The 19,569-nt window shown below is 42.4% G+C and overlaps 2 protein-coding genes across 2 annotated transcripts in view; both read left to right on the top strand.

Moving 5' to 3' along the window:
* xpnpep3 (X-prolyl aminopeptidase 3, mitochondrial) overlaps positions 1-6,873 on the top strand; it is a 36,133-nt gene extending 29,260 nt beyond the window's left edge. The window contains exons 9-10 of the mRNA XM_042087955.1: positions 6,273-6,393; positions 6,504-6,873. Of these exons, the coding sequence (XP_041943889.1) occupies positions 6,273-6,393; positions 6,504-6,676 (294 nt within the window). The 3' untranslated portion in view covers positions 6,677-6,873. The remainder of the gene's footprint in view (positions 1-6,272; positions 6,394-6,503) is intronic.
* A 374-nt stretch (positions 6,874-7,247) lies between these two features.
* Positions 7,248-19,569, top strand: part of ep300b (E1A binding protein p300 b) — a 37,665-nt gene continuing 25,343 nt past the window's right edge. Inside the window, 9 exon segments of the mRNA XM_042087920.1 lie at positions 7,248-9,656; positions 11,970-12,589; positions 13,647-13,808; positions 13,944-14,244; positions 14,614-14,727; positions 15,855-16,094; positions 16,422-16,530; positions 16,816-16,950; positions 19,354-19,471. Of these exon segments, the coding sequence (XP_041943854.1) occupies positions 9,563-9,656; positions 11,970-12,589; positions 13,647-13,808; positions 13,944-14,244; positions 14,614-14,727; positions 15,855-16,094; positions 16,422-16,530; positions 16,816-16,950; positions 19,354-19,471 (1,893 nt within the window). The 5' untranslated portion in view covers positions 7,248-9,562.

Here is a 19,569-nt window from a genome sequence, read left to right on the forward strand (position 1 = left end):
TAGAGTTACTGGAGCTGTGTACTACTTTGTCTGTCAGTTTCACAATGAGAGATCACCCTGCAAAATCCCAACACTTGTGGGGTGACACTCTCTGTGTCCTGTGTTCTGTGTACCCTACTGTCTCTGTGCCTTGCACAAGTATACTGAAAGCAGTTCCAGACATGCATTTGGTTGTTACCAAAGTATACTTTGTCTGTTGCAGACTTGTCTGGTACTCCATTCTCAAACAGAGTGAAAATACAATCTTTACATCAAAGTTGGATCGGCAATTGCTCATGGCTCACAGACTGTGTGGGGCCCCCTGGCTATTATTGCATAATCTGGGTCGATATTTCTGCAAGTCCAGTCTTGGACGACACATAGGTCTTGCCATGTTGGTACCCTTTGCGCTAGCTTTGGCCCTCTGCTACGCTAACATCTGTGCTAGCATTAGCCATCTCAACAGGTGTCACCAGAACTGCTGGACTACCATTCACGCTCTATCTTCCAGGTCACCTCAGCATGGTGGATGATTCTCCTCTCCCAGCACATAGGGGAGTCATTATAGCAGTGAGCAGAAATGACTTTCCATAACCGTCCTTATTATGGCAAGGTTGAAACAGCCTCCAATGGAAAAAAAACACTGTTGTCTGAACATTAGTTCATCAGCGGATATGATGTGTTGTCCATAATGCTCAGCAGTTTTTGCAGCATCCTTGTCCCTATGACTATCTCTAGGGGTTCCAATGTACTTCCAAGCACTAAGACAGCTTTTTTAATCAATTTGCTCTGATGCTGTTTCCCCCACAGATGGCTGTTGTTGTCAAGTTTGTGGTCAAGGTGTATTACCTCTACCTCCATCCCCCTTGATGGAAACAGTAAAGTTCTAAAGTCCACTACCATCTCCTTTGTCTTGGCCACATTTAAGAGGAGGTGGTTGTTTCCACACCACGCCACAAAGCTGTTCACCAGTTCTCAATACTCAGTCTCCTCCCCATCTTTAACACACCCCACAACTGCAGTCATCAGAGTATTTCTGCAGATGACCGGTTGCAGAGTTGTGCTGGAAGTCTGAGGTGTATATTGTGACGAGGAAAGTTGAGAGTACAGTCCCCTCCGGTGCCCTCATTCTGCACACACCTCAGTAGCTCTTTTTTCCCATCCCTGAAGGCCCTCTTCTTTTTCTTTAGTTGCTCCTTTAGGTCTCTGGTTATGCAGGGCTTGCTATTAGGGAAGCACCACACTGGTAAGCACAATGTTTTCCACACAGAAATTGATGTACTCAGTTATACAGTCAGTCATGGAATTGATGTCATCTCCATGAAGCTCACAGAGTACATCCCAATCTGTAGCCTCAAAGCTCTTCTGTAGTGTTTCCGTCACCACCAAAGACCACCTCCTAACATTCCTTGTGGTCACAGGCTGTTCCTTAACAAAAGGAGTATAGGTTGGAGTGAGATAAACCAGGCTATGGACAGATCTACCCAGTAGGGGAAGAGCACTGACACTTTATTGAACAGCGCTGATAAGAACAAACTGAATAGTAATCTACATGGAGGCGCCAAATAGGTTCGGCGTGGTGTGCGGGGTTCTGTTGAAAACAGTGGAATCTAAGTAATTGAATACTGAAAGCAAATTGCACCGCATTCAGGTTTCAATGTGTGGAGGCCTTTATGGTTAGGTTTATGGTTCTTGACAGACACTTTTGTCCAGAGCAACGTATAATAATAACTATTAACATTACTATTAAAACATAATCACAGTTTAAAGAAGTCATATGGCCCTCTACATTTACTGGCATACTTGGTAAAAACGAGTAAAAAGAAGTATAGAAAATCTATCTTTTGGTGAAAACCGTTTGATAAATTCAACCATGAAGGGAAGCAGATTTATTCTGAAAGAAAAAAATCCTCATTTTATTTTTAACAAAAAAGGTTCCAAGGCCTTTCGATTGAAAACAGCCCCAGAAAAATCACAAAACCTCCACCATACGTTCTTTTCAGTCATTCTTTTATGCATCCACCTTGAATATTTGGTGGATAAAAAATATGAAATTATTGCCTAAAAGCTCAATTTTCTTTTTTTAGAACAGGACCAGGGCCATAGAATACAATTATAGGCAAAGCCCTGGTAACATTACCAACTCCGGCTATTTACATTTGTAGTTAAATGACAAGAATGGCCTCAAAGCACATGCTTCAGATTTGGTGTGAATATTCAATTGGACTCAAAGATGAACTGATTTGATTGTGGAGGTCAAAGGTCAAAGTTTAGGGTCATTGTGACTACATGTACCGGCATATCCCATTCTCTTGAACGTGATTTCTCAAGATTTAGTACAGATGCTTTTACGAGAAACTGATTGATTTGAAGTTCAAGATCACTGTGACCACATGTATGTTCTTTTTTTGTGAATGCAATATCATGAGGCTCTTTCTTCAAATTTGGTATGAACATTCATACCAGAACATGTATACACATACCATCAGGGGTACCAATAAATGTGGAGGGTGCTGTGGCCTACATAAGAATTTAAATATTAGTAATAAACTAAGTAATTTTGACAGAAGAATAAAAATAGCAAATGTTCATAATAACAATAACCATAAACATGCAACCTCAGATTTGTGTTCTCGAAGGTAGGCCTACTCTAGCTTTTGGCTTTGTATCCCACAGGATTCACAGTTGAGCCCTAAGGTATTAATGTGTATAATTTCTGAATCATTTATGTACCTTTTGTAAATAAAGTCAAGGGGACACCATAGGGTACAAACAGTTCATGACTCAAAAGTTGTTGGGAGAGGTGATTTGGTAACATCCGTTTTCTTCCTTAACATCTTACTTACCAAGCAACTTTCAACAGAGGTATACACACAGACACATACACCCACCTTCCCACACACACACACACGCAGGCACACTATTGTAAAAATCTAGACCAAGCAGTGTGTAATATGACCACTGCATAAGTATATTTGTGCAATGCAGATACAGATGTGCATTTGGATGTCACCAAAGAATACTTTGTTGCAGACTTGTCTTAGTGAGGTAGTGCACAGAAGTTTGTTATCTCAAGAAGGATATGAGGATGTGGTTTCATAGAACACATATTTTTGTGCAAAATATGTTAAACATTTCATTAAATTTACTAAGCAAGAATTTGAGTTTCAACAAGGTTCAAGGTGTCTACTATCCCCAAGGGGCAATTTTTTTATGCAGCCAGCAGAGAGAGTAATAAATAGACATAATACATAGACTGAGCAACCAAGGGGAGTGCATGTAGTACTTGTGGTTGACAAGGAGTTGCAGAAATATGGGATGAAGAGAAGTTGAAAAGCATGCTTTATTTTCTTCGGATAGCACATGACATCATCATGTAACGGTCATATTGTACTGCTATACGGTACATCTAGTTATTAGCATAGCATATACCCATGTCCTGTTCTTAATGTCCATACTCTACATAAAAGAACATACTTCTTACTCCAACGCAAATTTGAAGGATCTTGATTCATCCTGAAAGGACTTATTTTACGACAATGACCGGCAAGCTCAGTGGTCTGAGGAGTTAGTCTGGCAATTGTAAGATCGCTGGTTCAATTCCCAGATGATAACTTGTTGCAGGTCGTGCCCTTGGACATGTCTTAGTCCACCCAGCTGTAAAATGGGTACCAGCTTCTGCTGGGAGAGTTACCTGTGATGGACTGGTGTCCCGTCCAGGGGGAGTCTATGGCTCTCGTCCGCTTAGCACCATGGAAACCGGACATAGGCTACTGTAAGCGTCAGCCCAATTGGCCTTAATATAGGATGGATTAACTTGCTCATCTTTTAGAGGTCATTGTTTGTGTGTGTGCAGGTATCTGCGCCTGGGTTCCGTACGCCCTGGACCTCGACTCATTTCTCCTTATAAAGACGCACACACATGCGCACACACACAAACATACAACAACAATTGGTACACATGGTAAAGATGAGCAAATAGAGTTATAAAAAGATCATATTCTGGTGAACTATCTTAGTTTCACACTGAAAACAACTATGAGGTAAAGCACATGTCACAACTGCTGGCACCTCTGTCTGCCTTCAATACATTGTATACCCAACCTTTTCCAGTAAAACAGTACTTTATCTTCTCTTACAACATCTTATAAGAATAGAGAATGCAGAACAGGGATTTTGAGACCATTTCTCTCTACAAAATATCATAATCTTCCTCAGTCAGGTAGGTCCTCAGTTCTCTCTCCCCTTTAGCTCATCCACCAGGTAGTCTATATATGAGGTGAATAACATGGCCATGGCAAAAGCTTGATTTTGTGTTAAATAAACAGTTTTTGCTCTGGACATTGGAAGGTCCAATATATATGACCTGTTTTACCCCTTTGCAGAGATTAACAGGTTTTGATTTAACATGAAAATTGGCAACAGGTGGGTTCTAGTTTATGTTTATAGTTCTTAACAGACACTTTTGTCCAAAGCAACTTACAATGACATCAATAAACATTACATTACCATTACAACTTACAGTGTAAAGGAAACTTATATAACTTAAATTAAATATCAGTAATTAACAGACTCAAATAACATCGAATTCTGTAAAATGATAACAATAACCGTAAACTTATTAACAGGTAAAGGAGTCCACCAGTCCAGTCAACACCCTAAACAAATCAAAGCAAGTTCTGTGACTGAAATTGGGATACAGGTGAAGGGGTCCAGAAATGAGCCATGATACATAAAACTGGATTGTAGAATGGAAAAAATACGTTTTTCTGTTAGAATATCCATTAAACCATGTACAGTGATTGCTTTAGATATGCCGGTGTATAATGTGAATCCAACACTGTCAGTGCCTCAATAAACCTAAATTGTAAGATATTGCAGATCCAGTACAGGCCGAAAGTTTGGACACACCTCATTTCCATGCGTTTTCTTTATTTTCATAACTATTAACATTATAGATTCTCACTGAAGGCATCAAATCTATGAATGAATGCAAAGGTATTTGGCCCACATATGAATATTTGTCAAGTTATGGTATTAAATAAAAAATAAAAAAAACAACAACTTTGAAGAAACTAGAATATAAGACATGTTTTCAGTTATTTCACACTTTTTTTTGTTAAGTACATAATTCCACATGTGTCAAAATAGTTTTGATGAATCTACAATGTATATAGTCATGAAAATAAAGGAAACGCATTAAATGAGAAGGTGTGTCCAAACTTTTGGCCTGTACTGTACATGGCACCATCATGCTGGATGGAGAATGAGTAGAAATAAATTCTACACAATATCACAAGAAAACTTGAATTACCCAGGCACAAAGGCACAGTTTTAGAATGCCTTGATCAAAGCCCTGACCAAAATACAACTGAGAATCTGTGACACTATTGTTCAGAAACACCATCCTATCCACTTAGATCATCATTTCCCAACCTTAGGGTAGGGACCCCATGTGTGCCTTAAGTCCAAATGGGGCCGGCTGAGATATCTTTGATATCAATTGACCAGTTCATTACATACAATTAAACATAAACTAAATAAAAAAAACATGATATCCAGGTTAAGTAACAGATCCTTCATTACAATCTAGCGAAGTAAAAATAAACTTAGACAAGCCCGCATGATATGTTTGATTGATGGAATTATGCTTGATCAATGTTCAAAACAAAGTGGCTAAACAACCATACGTGCAAGGACATTTGGGAAAAATTAAAGTACCGCTCTCGTCTGGATGTTACAGCAGAGATGAGTTGCGCTCTCTCTCGCTACACATGAATGATTGGGGTCGCAAACATTTTGTGACATCAAAATAATTTGAGTTGTAAGACAAATAACTTATTTGACCTTTAGATATATACGACAGCATGAATAAAACACTAATTGGGGAAAAAGTGTGCAAGTATCTTACAAGCATGGTGATGACTTTCACAAGGGCTGATTACATTTGCAAGACTACTGATAGCTGACAATTGGGCTTTTGTCAGTACAGCCCACACTATTGAATATTAGATTGTCAAAACACACAACATGTTATGCCTTAGCCTATGGTGACATTTGGTTCTTAATGCTTAATTTTTGCTTTGTTTCTTTTTTTGCACTGTGTATAAATACTTTAAGCAATGTAATTGGTCTCTGGACAAGTATGGTGCACATGCACATACAAAGACACAAAATAACCAGTGGAAAAGTATGGAAAGTATGATGACATTATCCTGTATCTGTGGACATTTGAAGTGATTGATGTACACAAAGCAATTTTATATCTGCTGTTATTGTCTTAATCGTCTCAGATTGCACGACGCCTCTGTCCCCATCACGTCGGCCACTACCTAGGCATGGATGTGCATGACACGCCTGAGCTGTCACGCTCTCAGCCTCTTCAGCCTGGGATGGCCATCACTATTGAGCCAGGTCTGCATGACTGCATACACTGTCGGGTGTATCGCCGATTCCAATAGGCTGCTATTCAATACGCTTAATTTTGTTGCAGTTTTACCAAAATTATTATTTTATCTGAATAGGACTTTACATCTGTGAAGATGATGAAAACTGCCCAAAACAGTATCGAGGACTTGGGGTGCGGATAGAGGATGATGTCATGATCCAAGAGGAAGGGGTCCCTCTGATCCTGTCTGCAGACACCCCAAAAACCATTGCTGATGTGGAAAAAACCTGCAATCAAAAAGATGGTTGAGCAGATTGGGTGTTCAAAAATTATGAATGCCATGTCAGAGTGCTGACAGATGCAGAGGAGTATGTCAAAGCATTGACATACCTGAACCCTGGAAAATTCAGAGTGCATGGCATCCGCCTAAAGCTTCACCTGAAAAAAAAACAAAACAAAACAAATCTCAGTGTTCTGTTATTTCACAATAAACTGATTTCAAGTAATGTTTGAATCTGCTAAACTAAAACTAAACATCTGTTGCCAAAAAAATGCTAGCCTATTAACATGTTATACATGGGTCTATTTATGGGAATTATAACCCAACAGATTGAGTATTCTATTCTCATCCCTATTCTTCTGGTCAAATTGTTCATATTTCCGATGTGTTGCCAAGTGTAGACCAGTTGAATTAACCAAAATCTTTGTGGAAACAACAATGCATTTTCATGCTCCGAAACATGTTGCACGACTGTCCCTCTTCGCAGCATAGGTAGGCTACTGCGACTCCGATACCATACGAAACAGTTTTCCGGGAAATCCCGATCGCCAAACCCCCTTTCTAATGTTGCTGTACCTCCAACCCTCCCCCCGTACCAAAGGAGTAGAAACAACAAGCCGCCATTTTGTTTGTGCGGAGAGACCGAAAGAGACAGGAGACCGAGAAAACGCTTCTGTAGCGCCGTTCCTAGCGACTTGGATAGCCGCCGGGAGGAAAGTGGTGCTATCGTCTCGGTGGAAATAAGACATAACGAAATCCTTAATAGATTAAAAACGAAACAGAGAGAGGGAGAAACGGGTTAAACGCTCTCTTGAAAATCCAAGGAAGGGGGTGTTTTTACGGAGCGGAGAGGAGAGGCGGAAGAAGGCAATACATTTAAACGAAGGAAAGCCTGCGAGGGAGAGGAAAATATAACATTTAATTTTTACTACATCTCCATCTCTGGTCACGGGGAGGAAAATCCTTCAGAAGATAAAACGATGTCTTTAACTAGCTGCTGGAAGGACTGAGAGTAAAGGATATAACAGAAGAATTGGAAGGTAGAGAAAATAAAAGGATAAACGCGAAGGGGGGGATACAGCATCACAAAAGACTCAATGAAAGGTTTTTGAGGAACCAAAATTATTTTGTGGGGCTGACGCTTCCTACATCTTTTGGATGTGAACTGATTCCCCACTTTTATTGTAACGTTACAAAATATTGGGGCGACCCCCCTCGTTATATCCGATTTTCGTGCGTCGCCGTATTCTCTTTTCTTGGTTAGGGATTTTTTTTCTTAACTTGCATCGCGAGCCATCGCGGTATGCGCAGTGACAGATAAATTATTTTTTGCAACATTTGTCAACCGGTGAAAATAGCTTACAACAATTCGTTAGGTTCTTTAAAACAGGCTACTTAATGTATGGTCGCAAGACGGCGAGCTTTATACTTCGCAAAAACGCTCGCTGGTAATGAAACTAGCTTAACGACTAATTGGATCAAACTGATATTAATTAGCTCGGTGTGCAATTTTGGTAAACGTGGCATTTTTATAAAATTAACACAGTGGTGATAATTGGGAATGCACATTGCTGCAACTACACAATCAATGCGGTTGCTTGAAGCAATGATCAGAGATTTTTGATAATATTTCGAACCCAATTTCTGGCATTCTGCTTATGCAGAGGGCGCCCGATCCAACTTAGGTGGACGCATAAACAAATGTTCGACATATCAATAGCTTGCATTCTAGATATCTAAATAGAAATTGCAATCTTTTGTGAAACAAGTATTAATGCAGTATGCAATTTCTTCATTGCAATGAAGTGTTAACCACCGATATCAGGGCGGCTCTGGACAGTTTATACATACTTCAGAAGTGATCGGCCAGCCTACTCATAAGCGCCATGGTATTATATTTCAGTAGTAATGCACGTGTATGCTATTTATCGCACGAAACGATACTGTAAACTGAGGTTGATCCGACTATTATTCACTAGATTAATAACGACATACAGTAAAACAGATTATGCATTGTGAATCGTGTCATTTTTGTAGTAGGTCGTGGGAGTGCTTAGTGACTTAAAGTTTTAACACTAGGTCTAGCGTTAGGTCTTAGGCTATTTTACGAACGGTTGACATTTTCTTTTTTAGTCTCTACTTCAGAGTCAGTTACACAATTACAAAAGGCGTGATTCGTGATTGCAAATGAAATTCACACTGCTGAAAATCAGTCGACAATAAATATTTGGTGGTAGTGATTTTGGGAGTTTTTCCACTTTTCACTGGATATCTAGACACAGAAATGCGAATGGTGATGCTGGGAACGAACTGCATTGACTGCAATGGGAACTCTGTGCAAAAAATGGATTTACCTTCTGACGGGATTTTCATTACCATTGCATGAGGCGAGCCCCTAACCGTAGATATCGGGGTGCATTTGGGTTGCATTCTTTATCGTGTTTCCCATCTAGCCTCACGCGCTACGACGCCCTAGCTCAACGCAGAACTGAACTCTTGATTTCACCGCCGACTATGGCGGAAAAGAGTGATACAGCTATGGAGGATAAGTCTTGGGACAATCTCCCAGTCGCCGAAGAGGCTACGTGAGTTTCTTTGGAGTCTGGACTCTTCTGTCTTTTACCGACGCCACATTCCCTTGTCCTGCTCTATTCGGAACAATCTAGCCTTGCTATAACGTTACATTTTCTTTATTAATCCGAGAGGGGAAGGGGATTGATACACTGGGTCTTGTTTAAAAGCGAATCAAGAACGAGATTGTAGCAACAAGGCTATCCTCCATCTACTCGCAACGGAGGGGAACAGATTAAAAACGTTTGGAGAAGGGATTGCCCAAGACACCCAGAAGGACTCGAACAAGGGAAAACGTCTGTCCTTTGTGGATACATATTTTTTTGTTATTCGTGAAAAAAAATATGGCCGATAATGTTCTGGACTCCGGCCCGCCTTCAGCCAAGAGGCCTAAACTATCCTCTCCGGCTCTCTCTGTCTCCGCCAGCGATGGAAATGGTAAATATTTTCTTAAATTTCTGATTTTTTATTAGTGTGCCATAAAATGTTTGAATGGTGTTAAGTTGTGTTGCAATGATGCCTTCTTCAAAAGGCTTCGGCTTATTTACAGTAGGATAAAAGCCAATCAATCATTGGCCAATCGACGTTTAGCTTGATTGTTCAATAATGCTAACTTCCCTTACTGGCTAGCGGACAATATAGCGTTTGCTAGCTTGCTAACAATTTTGGCTATCTATTTTTGAACTACTGGTAGGTAGGTGGCGTATCAAGGGAAACCAGGCATAACTTGGTGCCAGTTAGCCTGTTTTCATAAATGATCCACACTTTATTATTGGCTTAAAATACATAGATAAGTAGTTAACTGGATAAAAGTGATTATCAGAGAGGCTGTCATTTAAATGTTAAAATGTAAACACTAGTTAGTAGCAACATTTATCCAAGTTAACCAACCAGCTGAAGTGTTTGGGTAACTAAACGTTAACGATAGATAACTTTGGGCGAAAACAGTAGCATTTATTGGGGGTGTGCTGCCAGATTACATTAGGTAACGTTATGGAAAGGTAGATGAGTTGGGTCAGACACTAATGAACTTGTACAACCATTTCACGTTACTTAACGTTAGTTATTTACATCAATGTTACTGGGTTGTAGACTAATTGATGCTAACGGTGGCTGACTAACGTCAATCATTTGTTAGCCTATGTTTAAAAACACGGATACTTACATAAACTGACCAAATAACATTTGTGACTGGAGCAAGCTGCGAAGAAATTCAAGTGGTTACTTGTGCCGGCGTTAATAAACGCTAGCTGAACGAAATGCACACTCTTGAAAGTTGGCTAACGTTAAAGTTAGCAGTGGTGCTTACATGGATGTTTTGGCCTAGTTCTAGCACTACAGTGCAAATAAAATAATGAGAAATCAGTCGTTGAATACCGCTATCCATCATCAACATTCTGAAGGACGTCATTGTTGACATTTTGAGAGGCTGACATTGTTCAAAGATGGTGCGTTACATTAGATACTACATGATCAATCACAGGTGGAAATGCGCATCTACACAAAACTAGTGTTGGCCTATCAAGGATAAGTAAGTGCACAACGTTAGCAGAGTAGAAAAACCAAAACATAATCCAGCTAGCTAGCAGGTTAAGTACGACGCGCAAGTACTAGGCCTAATGAGCAATTTATCTACCTAATAGCTTAGTAGCTATAAACATAACCATGAACAAAAATAATTTGACTGTTTTGCATAGCTTGACGCCAAAATTGGACTTTTTTACTTGTTGGTTAAATATAAACAAAGAGCTGGGTAGTTAGTGTTGTTGCCTTGAGTGAAGTTGCAGACATTGCTTGAGATTTCTTTTTAAGATCTGTTCGATGGCAAGGTGTCCTGTCGTAAAATAACTACTGGTTAGGAAGGTTACTAATGTTTTGTTAGATTTTGAAGTAGGCTACAGCATCATATAAGAGATGATATGTACTGTGCTCTGAAATTGTACTGTGGCTGCCACATTCATTAGCTGTAGCTCTCCATATTTATCATTGGAAGTTGTTCTTTTATTGGGCTGTACTTTGCAGAAACATGTATATCTGAAATCCTAATTGTTTTATGCTGGCAAAATCTTTTTGACTCGGGGCACCCATCTTGTTATTGTCATGATTCCTGGAATTCATTAAACCCTGTGAATGGCTCAGTTGGGCACTCTAATCGGGATCCTCTCTTTTAATGCAGAAGACATTTTTGATAGTCACTATTGGGGTAAATTGCTCAGCATGGGCTCCAGTTTCATACTGCTCCATTGTTTTTATAGTGTTCTGTCAGACTGAACCACAAACGTTCAACAGCTTGCTAGTCGATGCAAGATATCTATTGTCTGTTACTGAGCATGTTAGGTTTACCATTAATAAATATCAAGCCTGTTAAGTCATATCTACTGGAGCAGCTTCTGTCCTTTTGGGAGGCAGCAGGGATGGGATTAAGGAAAGCATTTTCTTTTCTCTTCCTTTTTTATTTTCTCGCTAAAGTTAACATTGTTTACTAGGGCAGGTGCTATTTAATATGAACATTACTACATTAATACATTTTTCTATTGTTATTTTGAAAGGTTTGAGACCAGTAACTTTGTGGTTTCATGTTGCTGTTTGAATTTCATGCTTCACACTGCTGTTTGAGTTTCATGCTTCACCTGTCTCTCATGGCTGAAGTCATGCTAAGCAAGAGTGTGTATGTGTGTGTGCGCGTGCGTGTGTGTATGTGTGTGTGTATGCGTGCTGCTTCTGATTTTCTCTCTTTGCACGCACATACAGATTTTGGTTCCCTCTTCGACTTGGAGCACGACCTCCCCGATGAGCTCATCAACTCCACGGATCTGGGCTTGCCCAACGGCGGAGACCTCAGCCAGCTCCACACCAGCCTGGGCGGAGGAGGAGGAGGAGGCGGCGTCGGCGGCGGGGCCGCGGGCGCTGGCCAGGATGCTGCTGCCAAACACAAGCAGCTCTCGGAGCTCCTGCGCTCCGGGGCATCTCTCCCAACCACCTCGGCGGCCGGCAGCCCGGGGAACGCTGCCTCCATGGGACTCCTGGGAGGGCTGAACGCTGCCACCTCGGGGCCACAGTCCCTGGGCCAGCCGCAGCAACACTCCTCGCCCCAGCAGACAGGCATGATGCAGCAGGCTGGCATGGTAGGTGGCCTGAACAGGGGCATGATGGGAACCCAGAAGGGCAACGGCCAGCAGCTGCAGGGCCCAGCTGCCCCCGGCATGATGGGCGGGCAAGTGATGAACGGCTCGCCCAGGATGGGCTACCCGAACCAGGGCATGGGGAGCAACAGCAACCTACTCGCAGACACGCTACAACAGCAGCAGCAGGGCGGTCCACAGATGGGTCATGCTGGCATGAGGCCACAGCAACCCGGAGCCATGAACAAGGTAGGCGCAGTGGCCATGCACCGTAAGGGCAGCATGTAACGCAAAGATCTGTCATTTGTTATGCATGTGTGAAATGACCCGGATATCTCGATATTTTTCAGTATTACCTCCTAATGGTGTATAAGCTAATGCATGAAGTTCTCTCTCCTCCTGAGTCAGTATCTTTGGGTGATGTTTTGGAATCTTTCTGTGCACCGTGAGAGCCACGCTGAATGGATGTGTATTTTGGAGCAATAAAAATGAGATACATTTTACTCATTCAGTGTCTAAGCCAAGAAGATCCATTATGATATCAAATTCTACTTTGAGGTTTCATGTTTAGTTTGGTTAAAGGTTTAAGATTTAGCATGTCATTCAGATGTGGAAAAATGTGAAAGAAGCAAGTCAAAAAGCCCATGGATGTTCACCTTTTATTAGTTGTGGTTCAACTCAAACAGTTGGAGAATATCATTTTTTGGTCATGGATTGATCTTCCAAGGTTTCTTCATAGTGGAGAGCATCCAGCAGTGTCTGGGGATTGTATGATAAATCTGTTGACAGGGTACAAACACAGTTCAAACACAGTTGTGGCTTTCCTAACAGGTTCTGTCAGGGCACAAAGTGTAACTGAATTCTGCCTCAGTGCAGACCATGCTCCTGCTGGTTTTCTTTTCCCCCTCTGAAAGCCTCTGATCGTGTCGTAAAATGAACTTTGAAGTCCGTCAGCGACACAGTTACTGTAATTCATCATTTATAGGTCAAAGCAGTTCATCAGAATTAAATGCTTTCAGGCTGTTAATTTATAGGCATGCAGGGTAGAAATTTGGATGTCTGGCTGAATCTTATTTTCATCTTCAAGTTCAATGAAATTGACTCGGTCTTGCTGCCACTGCTGTCATGGCCAACCCCCTCAACCCTCTGTTGACCATTACTACGTGGAATGTAAAAGCTATTTCACAAAGTTTTTGAAGTTACCCAGCAGAAAAGACCAGTGGCATCTAATGTGTCCATTACCTTATCTAACCTCCTTCTCTTTCTGTATCCCACGCCTCTCCTCCCCTCTCTCCTGTTTCCTCAGATGGGGATGATGCAGAATGCTGGGCCCTATGGCGGACCCTATGGCCAGACTGCAGGTCAGGTGATGGGCGGGCAGCTTCAGAACAAAGCAACGATGCCCAACAGCCTCGCCCAGTTTAACATGGACAAGAAGCCCCAGCCCGTCCAGGGCATGACTGCCATGGTAATGATGTTTCTCATGACAACTTTACTGACTCCGGAGTCCTAGTTCATCTCTGGTCTTTATATTTGCTCATTGTCTCATTCACTTGCATTCTCATGTTCCACCTGCATTCACCATACTGATACACTCTTCCAGGCCTCCCAGCAGCCCTCGGTGGTTGGCTCGGGAGCAGTGGGTGGCGCAGCGGGCCCCGCCGGTGCCCAGACGAGCCTGAGTGCCATGGCCTCGGCCCCGGGCAGCGCGGCGCCCCCCACGGCCGACCCGGAGAAGCGCAAGCTCATCCAGCAGCAGCTGGTGCTGCTGCTGCACGCGCACAAGTGCCAGCGGCGCGAGCAGGCCAACGGCGAGATGCGCCCGTGCAACCTGCCCCACTGCCGCACCATGAAGAACGTCCTCAACCACATGACCCACTGCCAAGCTGGCAAGTCCTGCCAGGGTAAGTGAGTGCCCACAGCGCGCAAGAGAGCGGGAGGCAGTGTTTTCCCAGGACTCGCTTCCTTGTTCATGTCTGTTTGGTTATACTCTATGTTGTCTGTCTGTCTGCCTGTCTGTCTCTTGTGTTCCGAATCCGAGCGTCTGCGCTTTGTCGCAGTGCGTCTGTGTGAAGAGCGTGGTTTGTGGTTTTCTCCCTGTGGTTTAGCTTCTCCTCTCTTCGTTGCACATTGACTCACAGTTGCTGATAAATTCTGGTTTCTTATGCCATGATGTGTACACTCGAGAGAGCGCAAGCGTAAACATGTCTTTATTTTGTCTTTTTTTACTTTCTTTTTATTTCTTTTTTTTTGTCTTTTTTTCCTGCTCTCAGTGGCGCACTGTGCCTCTTCGCGACAGATCATCTCTCACTGGAAGAACTGCACGCGGCATGACTGCCCTGTCTGTCTGCCGCTGAAGAACGCTGGAGACAAGCGCAACCAGCAGTGTGAGTATCTGTTCAAGGACTCCATGGTCAGAGCTAAAGCTGCGTGGCCTTCTCTCACCAAGAGAATATGCATTTTCTTGTAAAGCTTACTTTTTTACTTTTGTACCCCCCTGACAGACATTTGAACATGATGAACCCTTTTTCTCACATGAACCCCGTTTAAGTCGCAGTAAAAAATCAATCAATCAATAAATAAATAAATAAATAAATAACAGATAGTAATGTTAGATAACATTTTTGCATCCTCGCACACTCCCCCATAATGATAAAGTAGTGGGTTCCCTCTGTTCTCAGACAAAGGCATTTAACAGGTTTATGTCTTCTTGCGAACCTTGCAAGAGTGAACATGCAAGGTGTATTATTTTTGCTTTTAAATATCCAAGCTGTTATTGGCCCAACTGCGAGGTTTAATCTTTGCTATTTATCTCTAATCTTTGCTAGCAGTCTCTTAACTAGCAGGTGTGTTTTATGGACTGGCCAAGCAGCAGAGCTGCGCAAGCATCCTGGGGGTTTATCCTTTTCCCTTTACAAGTTGAATTGAAGATATCATGTCAGCAAGACATTACAGGAACGTTATATATTTCATGCAAATAAAACTCTGCCTTTTGTCAACTTATTAGCTGACAGCTATGCTAGTTTTAGACTAATAATAATTTCATGTGCATCATTTCAGTTGTTAACAATGCAAACTAAAACAAGCACAGTTAGCATAACCAAGAAGCATGCAACGAGCATATCCTGTATAATGTCTCAAATAAGCTCACCAATCAAAAGCAGTTTGGGGCTCAAAGTTATCACAACCACTCCAACCCGTTAATCAATCAGCTTGTCATTCTCACAGGTGTGCGAGATTGAAAAACATTTAACGTACTGTGACGATATAACTTTAGCCTGAAGACTTCTTGTCAACCTGTCATTAAATCAACCCCTTGTGTGGGAATGGGGTTATACTCCATCCAAGATGCTTGTCATTCAGACCCAATGTGTTGCTTATGCATATTATAGAATTTTTGTTAAAGACCCTTTTTCTTCCTCCTGGTAGGCATCTTCTATGTAACTCTCTGTTGACACATGGTGTTGGTGCTTTGCTGTATTTGACTCTGTCTCATGTCCCCCATTTCTCACAGCGCTCCTTGGCCAGGCTGGGGTGGGTCTGGGTAGCTCGTTAGGGGCTGTGCCAGGCGGTCAGCCCAGCACGCCCAACCTCAACCCGCCCAGCCAGATCGACCCCAGTTCCATAGAGCGGGCCTACGCCGCTCTCGGTCTCACCTACCAAGGCAACCAGATGACCGCCACACCTCAGTCGTCATCTCTACCCGCCCAGGGCCTCCCGGGCCAGGCTGGCGTCAGGCCCATGAACCCAATGGGTATGTGTGGGGCTTCTCGGATGGGTGGTGGGGTGGTAGGCAATCACAGTAGACGTTTTGGAGGACATCAATTAAGGGAGAGACAGCTTTACACTCAGAATAATTGAAAACTGTAAATCTGTTGTTTAAAAGACTCACAGCACTCATACAGCGTCTTTCTGTGGTTAACATAGTCTCTCCATGTGCGTTGTTGCTGTCCCTCAAGACAATGTAGTTTTAATTCATGCAATCGCCTGGATCTGTACATGCATGACTTGCTCATCAGGGTCTCGTCAGTGCAACCCATCTCACCCCCTCCTCCCCTCTCTTCTTCTCACCCCTTCAAAGCTGGAGGAAACCCCATGGGTGTGAACGGTGGTGTGGGGGTTCCGTCCCCCAGCCAGCAGACTAACCTTCTCCAGGACTCCATGCTGCACCGAAACATGAACGCGCAAAGGTCCGTGCTCTAACCACCTCATGCATGTAACACAATCCTCCGAGAGGCTGTCCCTGTCTTGCCAGCAGAGTTCATGCTTTTACAAACCAGTTCAGGCTCCTGTTATAGAAGTGTAAAGTGAAGCATTTATGCCTTGTCTTTTTTTCTTTGCATATGTATGTGTAGTGATTTAGATGTGTACGGGATTCAAGCTGTATGAAAGATAGTTTGTCAAGAAGCTCAAATTTGCTTCTGATTTGATTCAAAGACTTTTGGCAATGGCTTTCTTATGTTTTGCTCTCGCAGCTTAATGAACGACAGCGCTGCCGTGGGTAACCTGGGCTCCATGCCCACAGCCACGCCGCCCTCGGTTGCGGGCATGAGGAAGAGCTGGCATGAGGATATCACCCAGGACCTACGCAACCACCTTGTGCACAAACTGTGAGTCCCTAGCCATATCCATTCACTCCTGACTGTGGGTGTCCTAGTAACACCTTTAAATTAGGATACTTTGGCACAAAGCTGGCAGAACCTCTTTTTATCCAATACTACAGTTCTTCAACCTGGTTCAGTATCGCCGTACCCTGTTAATCCAGAGTTCTCGCAAAAGCAAAATTTGAATCGTCTCTGCGAGACACTCTGGCAATGAGTAATGATGCACGTTACTTTTACCCCTTGCATCGCGAGGAACCAATCACATCGTTGTATCTGATATAAGTGGGCCAGAGGCGAGATAAGCAGATGACAACAGCGCTGCAACGAATCAGTCATTAAACATTGGTCGTAGTGTTATCCAATTGCGTCGAAGTCCGAAATCAGTCATTAAACATTGGTCGTAGTGTTATCCAATTGCGTCGAAGTCCTGAATCAGTCAGTAAACATTGATCTTAGTGTTATCCAATTGTGTGCAGTGAGATATTCAAATGCATGCTTGTTGTCGCCATTTTCATTATTTGTGGCCAGACCCTTAATCTCTCTAGATTAGCAGAGTCTGGATTTTCCAGGCTAGTATAGCCGTTTGATTAAGACGAGCATAACTCAGTCGTAATGCATAGTTCAAAACTAATTCATCAGTTCATGTGGAGTTCAGTGTTTCCGCTAGATTTTTTTTTAACAGTGGCGGCAGGTCTTCCCCCCCCCCCCCCCCCCGAAGGAAAAAAAAGGTTACAAGGCTAGTATGAAAAAACTGGGGGTCGGGTGTCACTCCCGGGATGTTTTTTTAATTCTAGTTGCTATGTTAACCCATGCATTAAACCACGTCACTTGAACGCTTAAACATACCGGTAGTTCACGTTGACAATGGAGAAACGCTTAGCTTACTTTGTTTGACAGAAATTAAGTTTTGTGCCAACATGTTGTAGAAACACAACCCACAACACTGTGGGAACACTATGGGAAATACTTTCAATACGATCAGCTTCAGAAATGAATGGGTTTTTTTTAGCCTGTGCTAGGCTACGCCTTTCCACCAAATTGTAGTTTTTGCGATGTTGACAAACATGCATAGCACGTGGAAGCTCTTGATGGCGCATGGCACTAACGTCTATAAAAACAATATATTTATGGAATAAAACTAGACAGGTACCTCGGATTAGCATTGCTGTTTATTGTTAAACTGCAATTTTCAGCAGCCAGCGGATGGCATTTAGTCTACTATGCTTCCGGACAATGTTTTGCGTGGCACCACTAAATGAAGAAGAAACACTGAGAAGAAAGTTTAATGTTTTAAATAGGCTACATCAATACAATATATACTATGTGAAGTGAAACTGGACGGGCCATTATAACCTCTGACTAGTTTTAGGCTACTTATTGTTAAATTGCAGGATTATTTAAACAGCAACTGCAACTACATTGTGCATCTGCCCTGATTCTGATACCGTGGCGCTATTAATAAAACCATGGCGGGCCGCCATGCTGAAATAAACGTAGAGGAAACACTGGGATTTCATCAGTTCATGTGGAGTCATGTCAGAAAATTCAAAAACAAAGTTTTTTTTTTTATACTTCAAAATAATATTTAATTTATAAACCTTACATTTTACAGTAGCGAGAAGTTTGTAGATGTGGACAACATCTGGTTTGGCTCCTACCGGGAGCATTTACTGCCTAAAATACCCGATTTTGTTTACCGTGGTCCGAGCTTGATACTGAGCTGGTGGGTGCCCTGTTCAAGCCCACTCACTCTGTCCATCTAGGTGCTATGATAGACATTTAGTGGTGAATTGAAAACCACATTCTTGTCCTCCCGAGACCTCTATCTCACTAGGTAATCAGTGCATTAGCCCAGATCAGTGGAGAACTTCTACAGAAACATTCGGAAGAAACTTAAGAGGGAAGCAAATTAACGTTCTTTAGGAATCCACCATCTTTAGGAATCCACCAAAATAGTCCCCTTTTTTTGCCCTCTTACGAAAACAGGCACTATTGTCACTTAACATTAACTTCTATACAAACCAGGTACATGTGGAAATAGGTGACTGTCCGATAAATCACAGAAGTATAATGACAGATATGGACCCTTTCCAAGAGGGTTTCCGGTTGAGACCCAGATACTTTTGAAATGAAAATAAATAGACTTTTGCTTTATGGTCTACAAAATGTTGACTTTAAAACTCCAGTTTTAAACAAGTAAACAAGTTACCATTAGCTCAACGTTGTTTTCTGTGCCACTGGAAATGCCTGTAGGAACGCATATGTTTGTTTAAGCAGTCTATAGTCTTCATAATTAACTTGAATCAAAATTATTGCAAATGGTGATTGGAAGTTCAATCAAATTCAATCAAAAACCTGACAAAAAGAACTTTTGTGACCTGGACCCTTCCCTCCCCCCTGTGTGAGCAGAGTGCAGGCCATCTTCCCCACACCAGACCCCGCTGCACTGAAGGACAGACGAATGGAGAACCTGGTGGCGTACGCGCGGAAGGTGGAAGGGGACATGTACGAGTCGGCCAACAGCAGGGTGAGAATGAGCTCACTTACACCCATTGCAGCTAAATGGGTTATGTGTTTGGAAAGTGTAAATGTTGCCTGACCCTCATAGTTTGATTGAGCACCCAA

This window comes from Alosa sapidissima, chromosome 3 (assembly GCF_018492685.1).
Source record: "Alosa sapidissima isolate fAloSap1 chromosome 3, fAloSap1.pri, whole genome shotgun sequence".
In the NCBI taxonomy this organism is placed as follows: Eukaryota; Metazoa; Chordata; class Actinopteri; order Clupeiformes; family Clupeidae; genus Alosa; species Alosa sapidissima.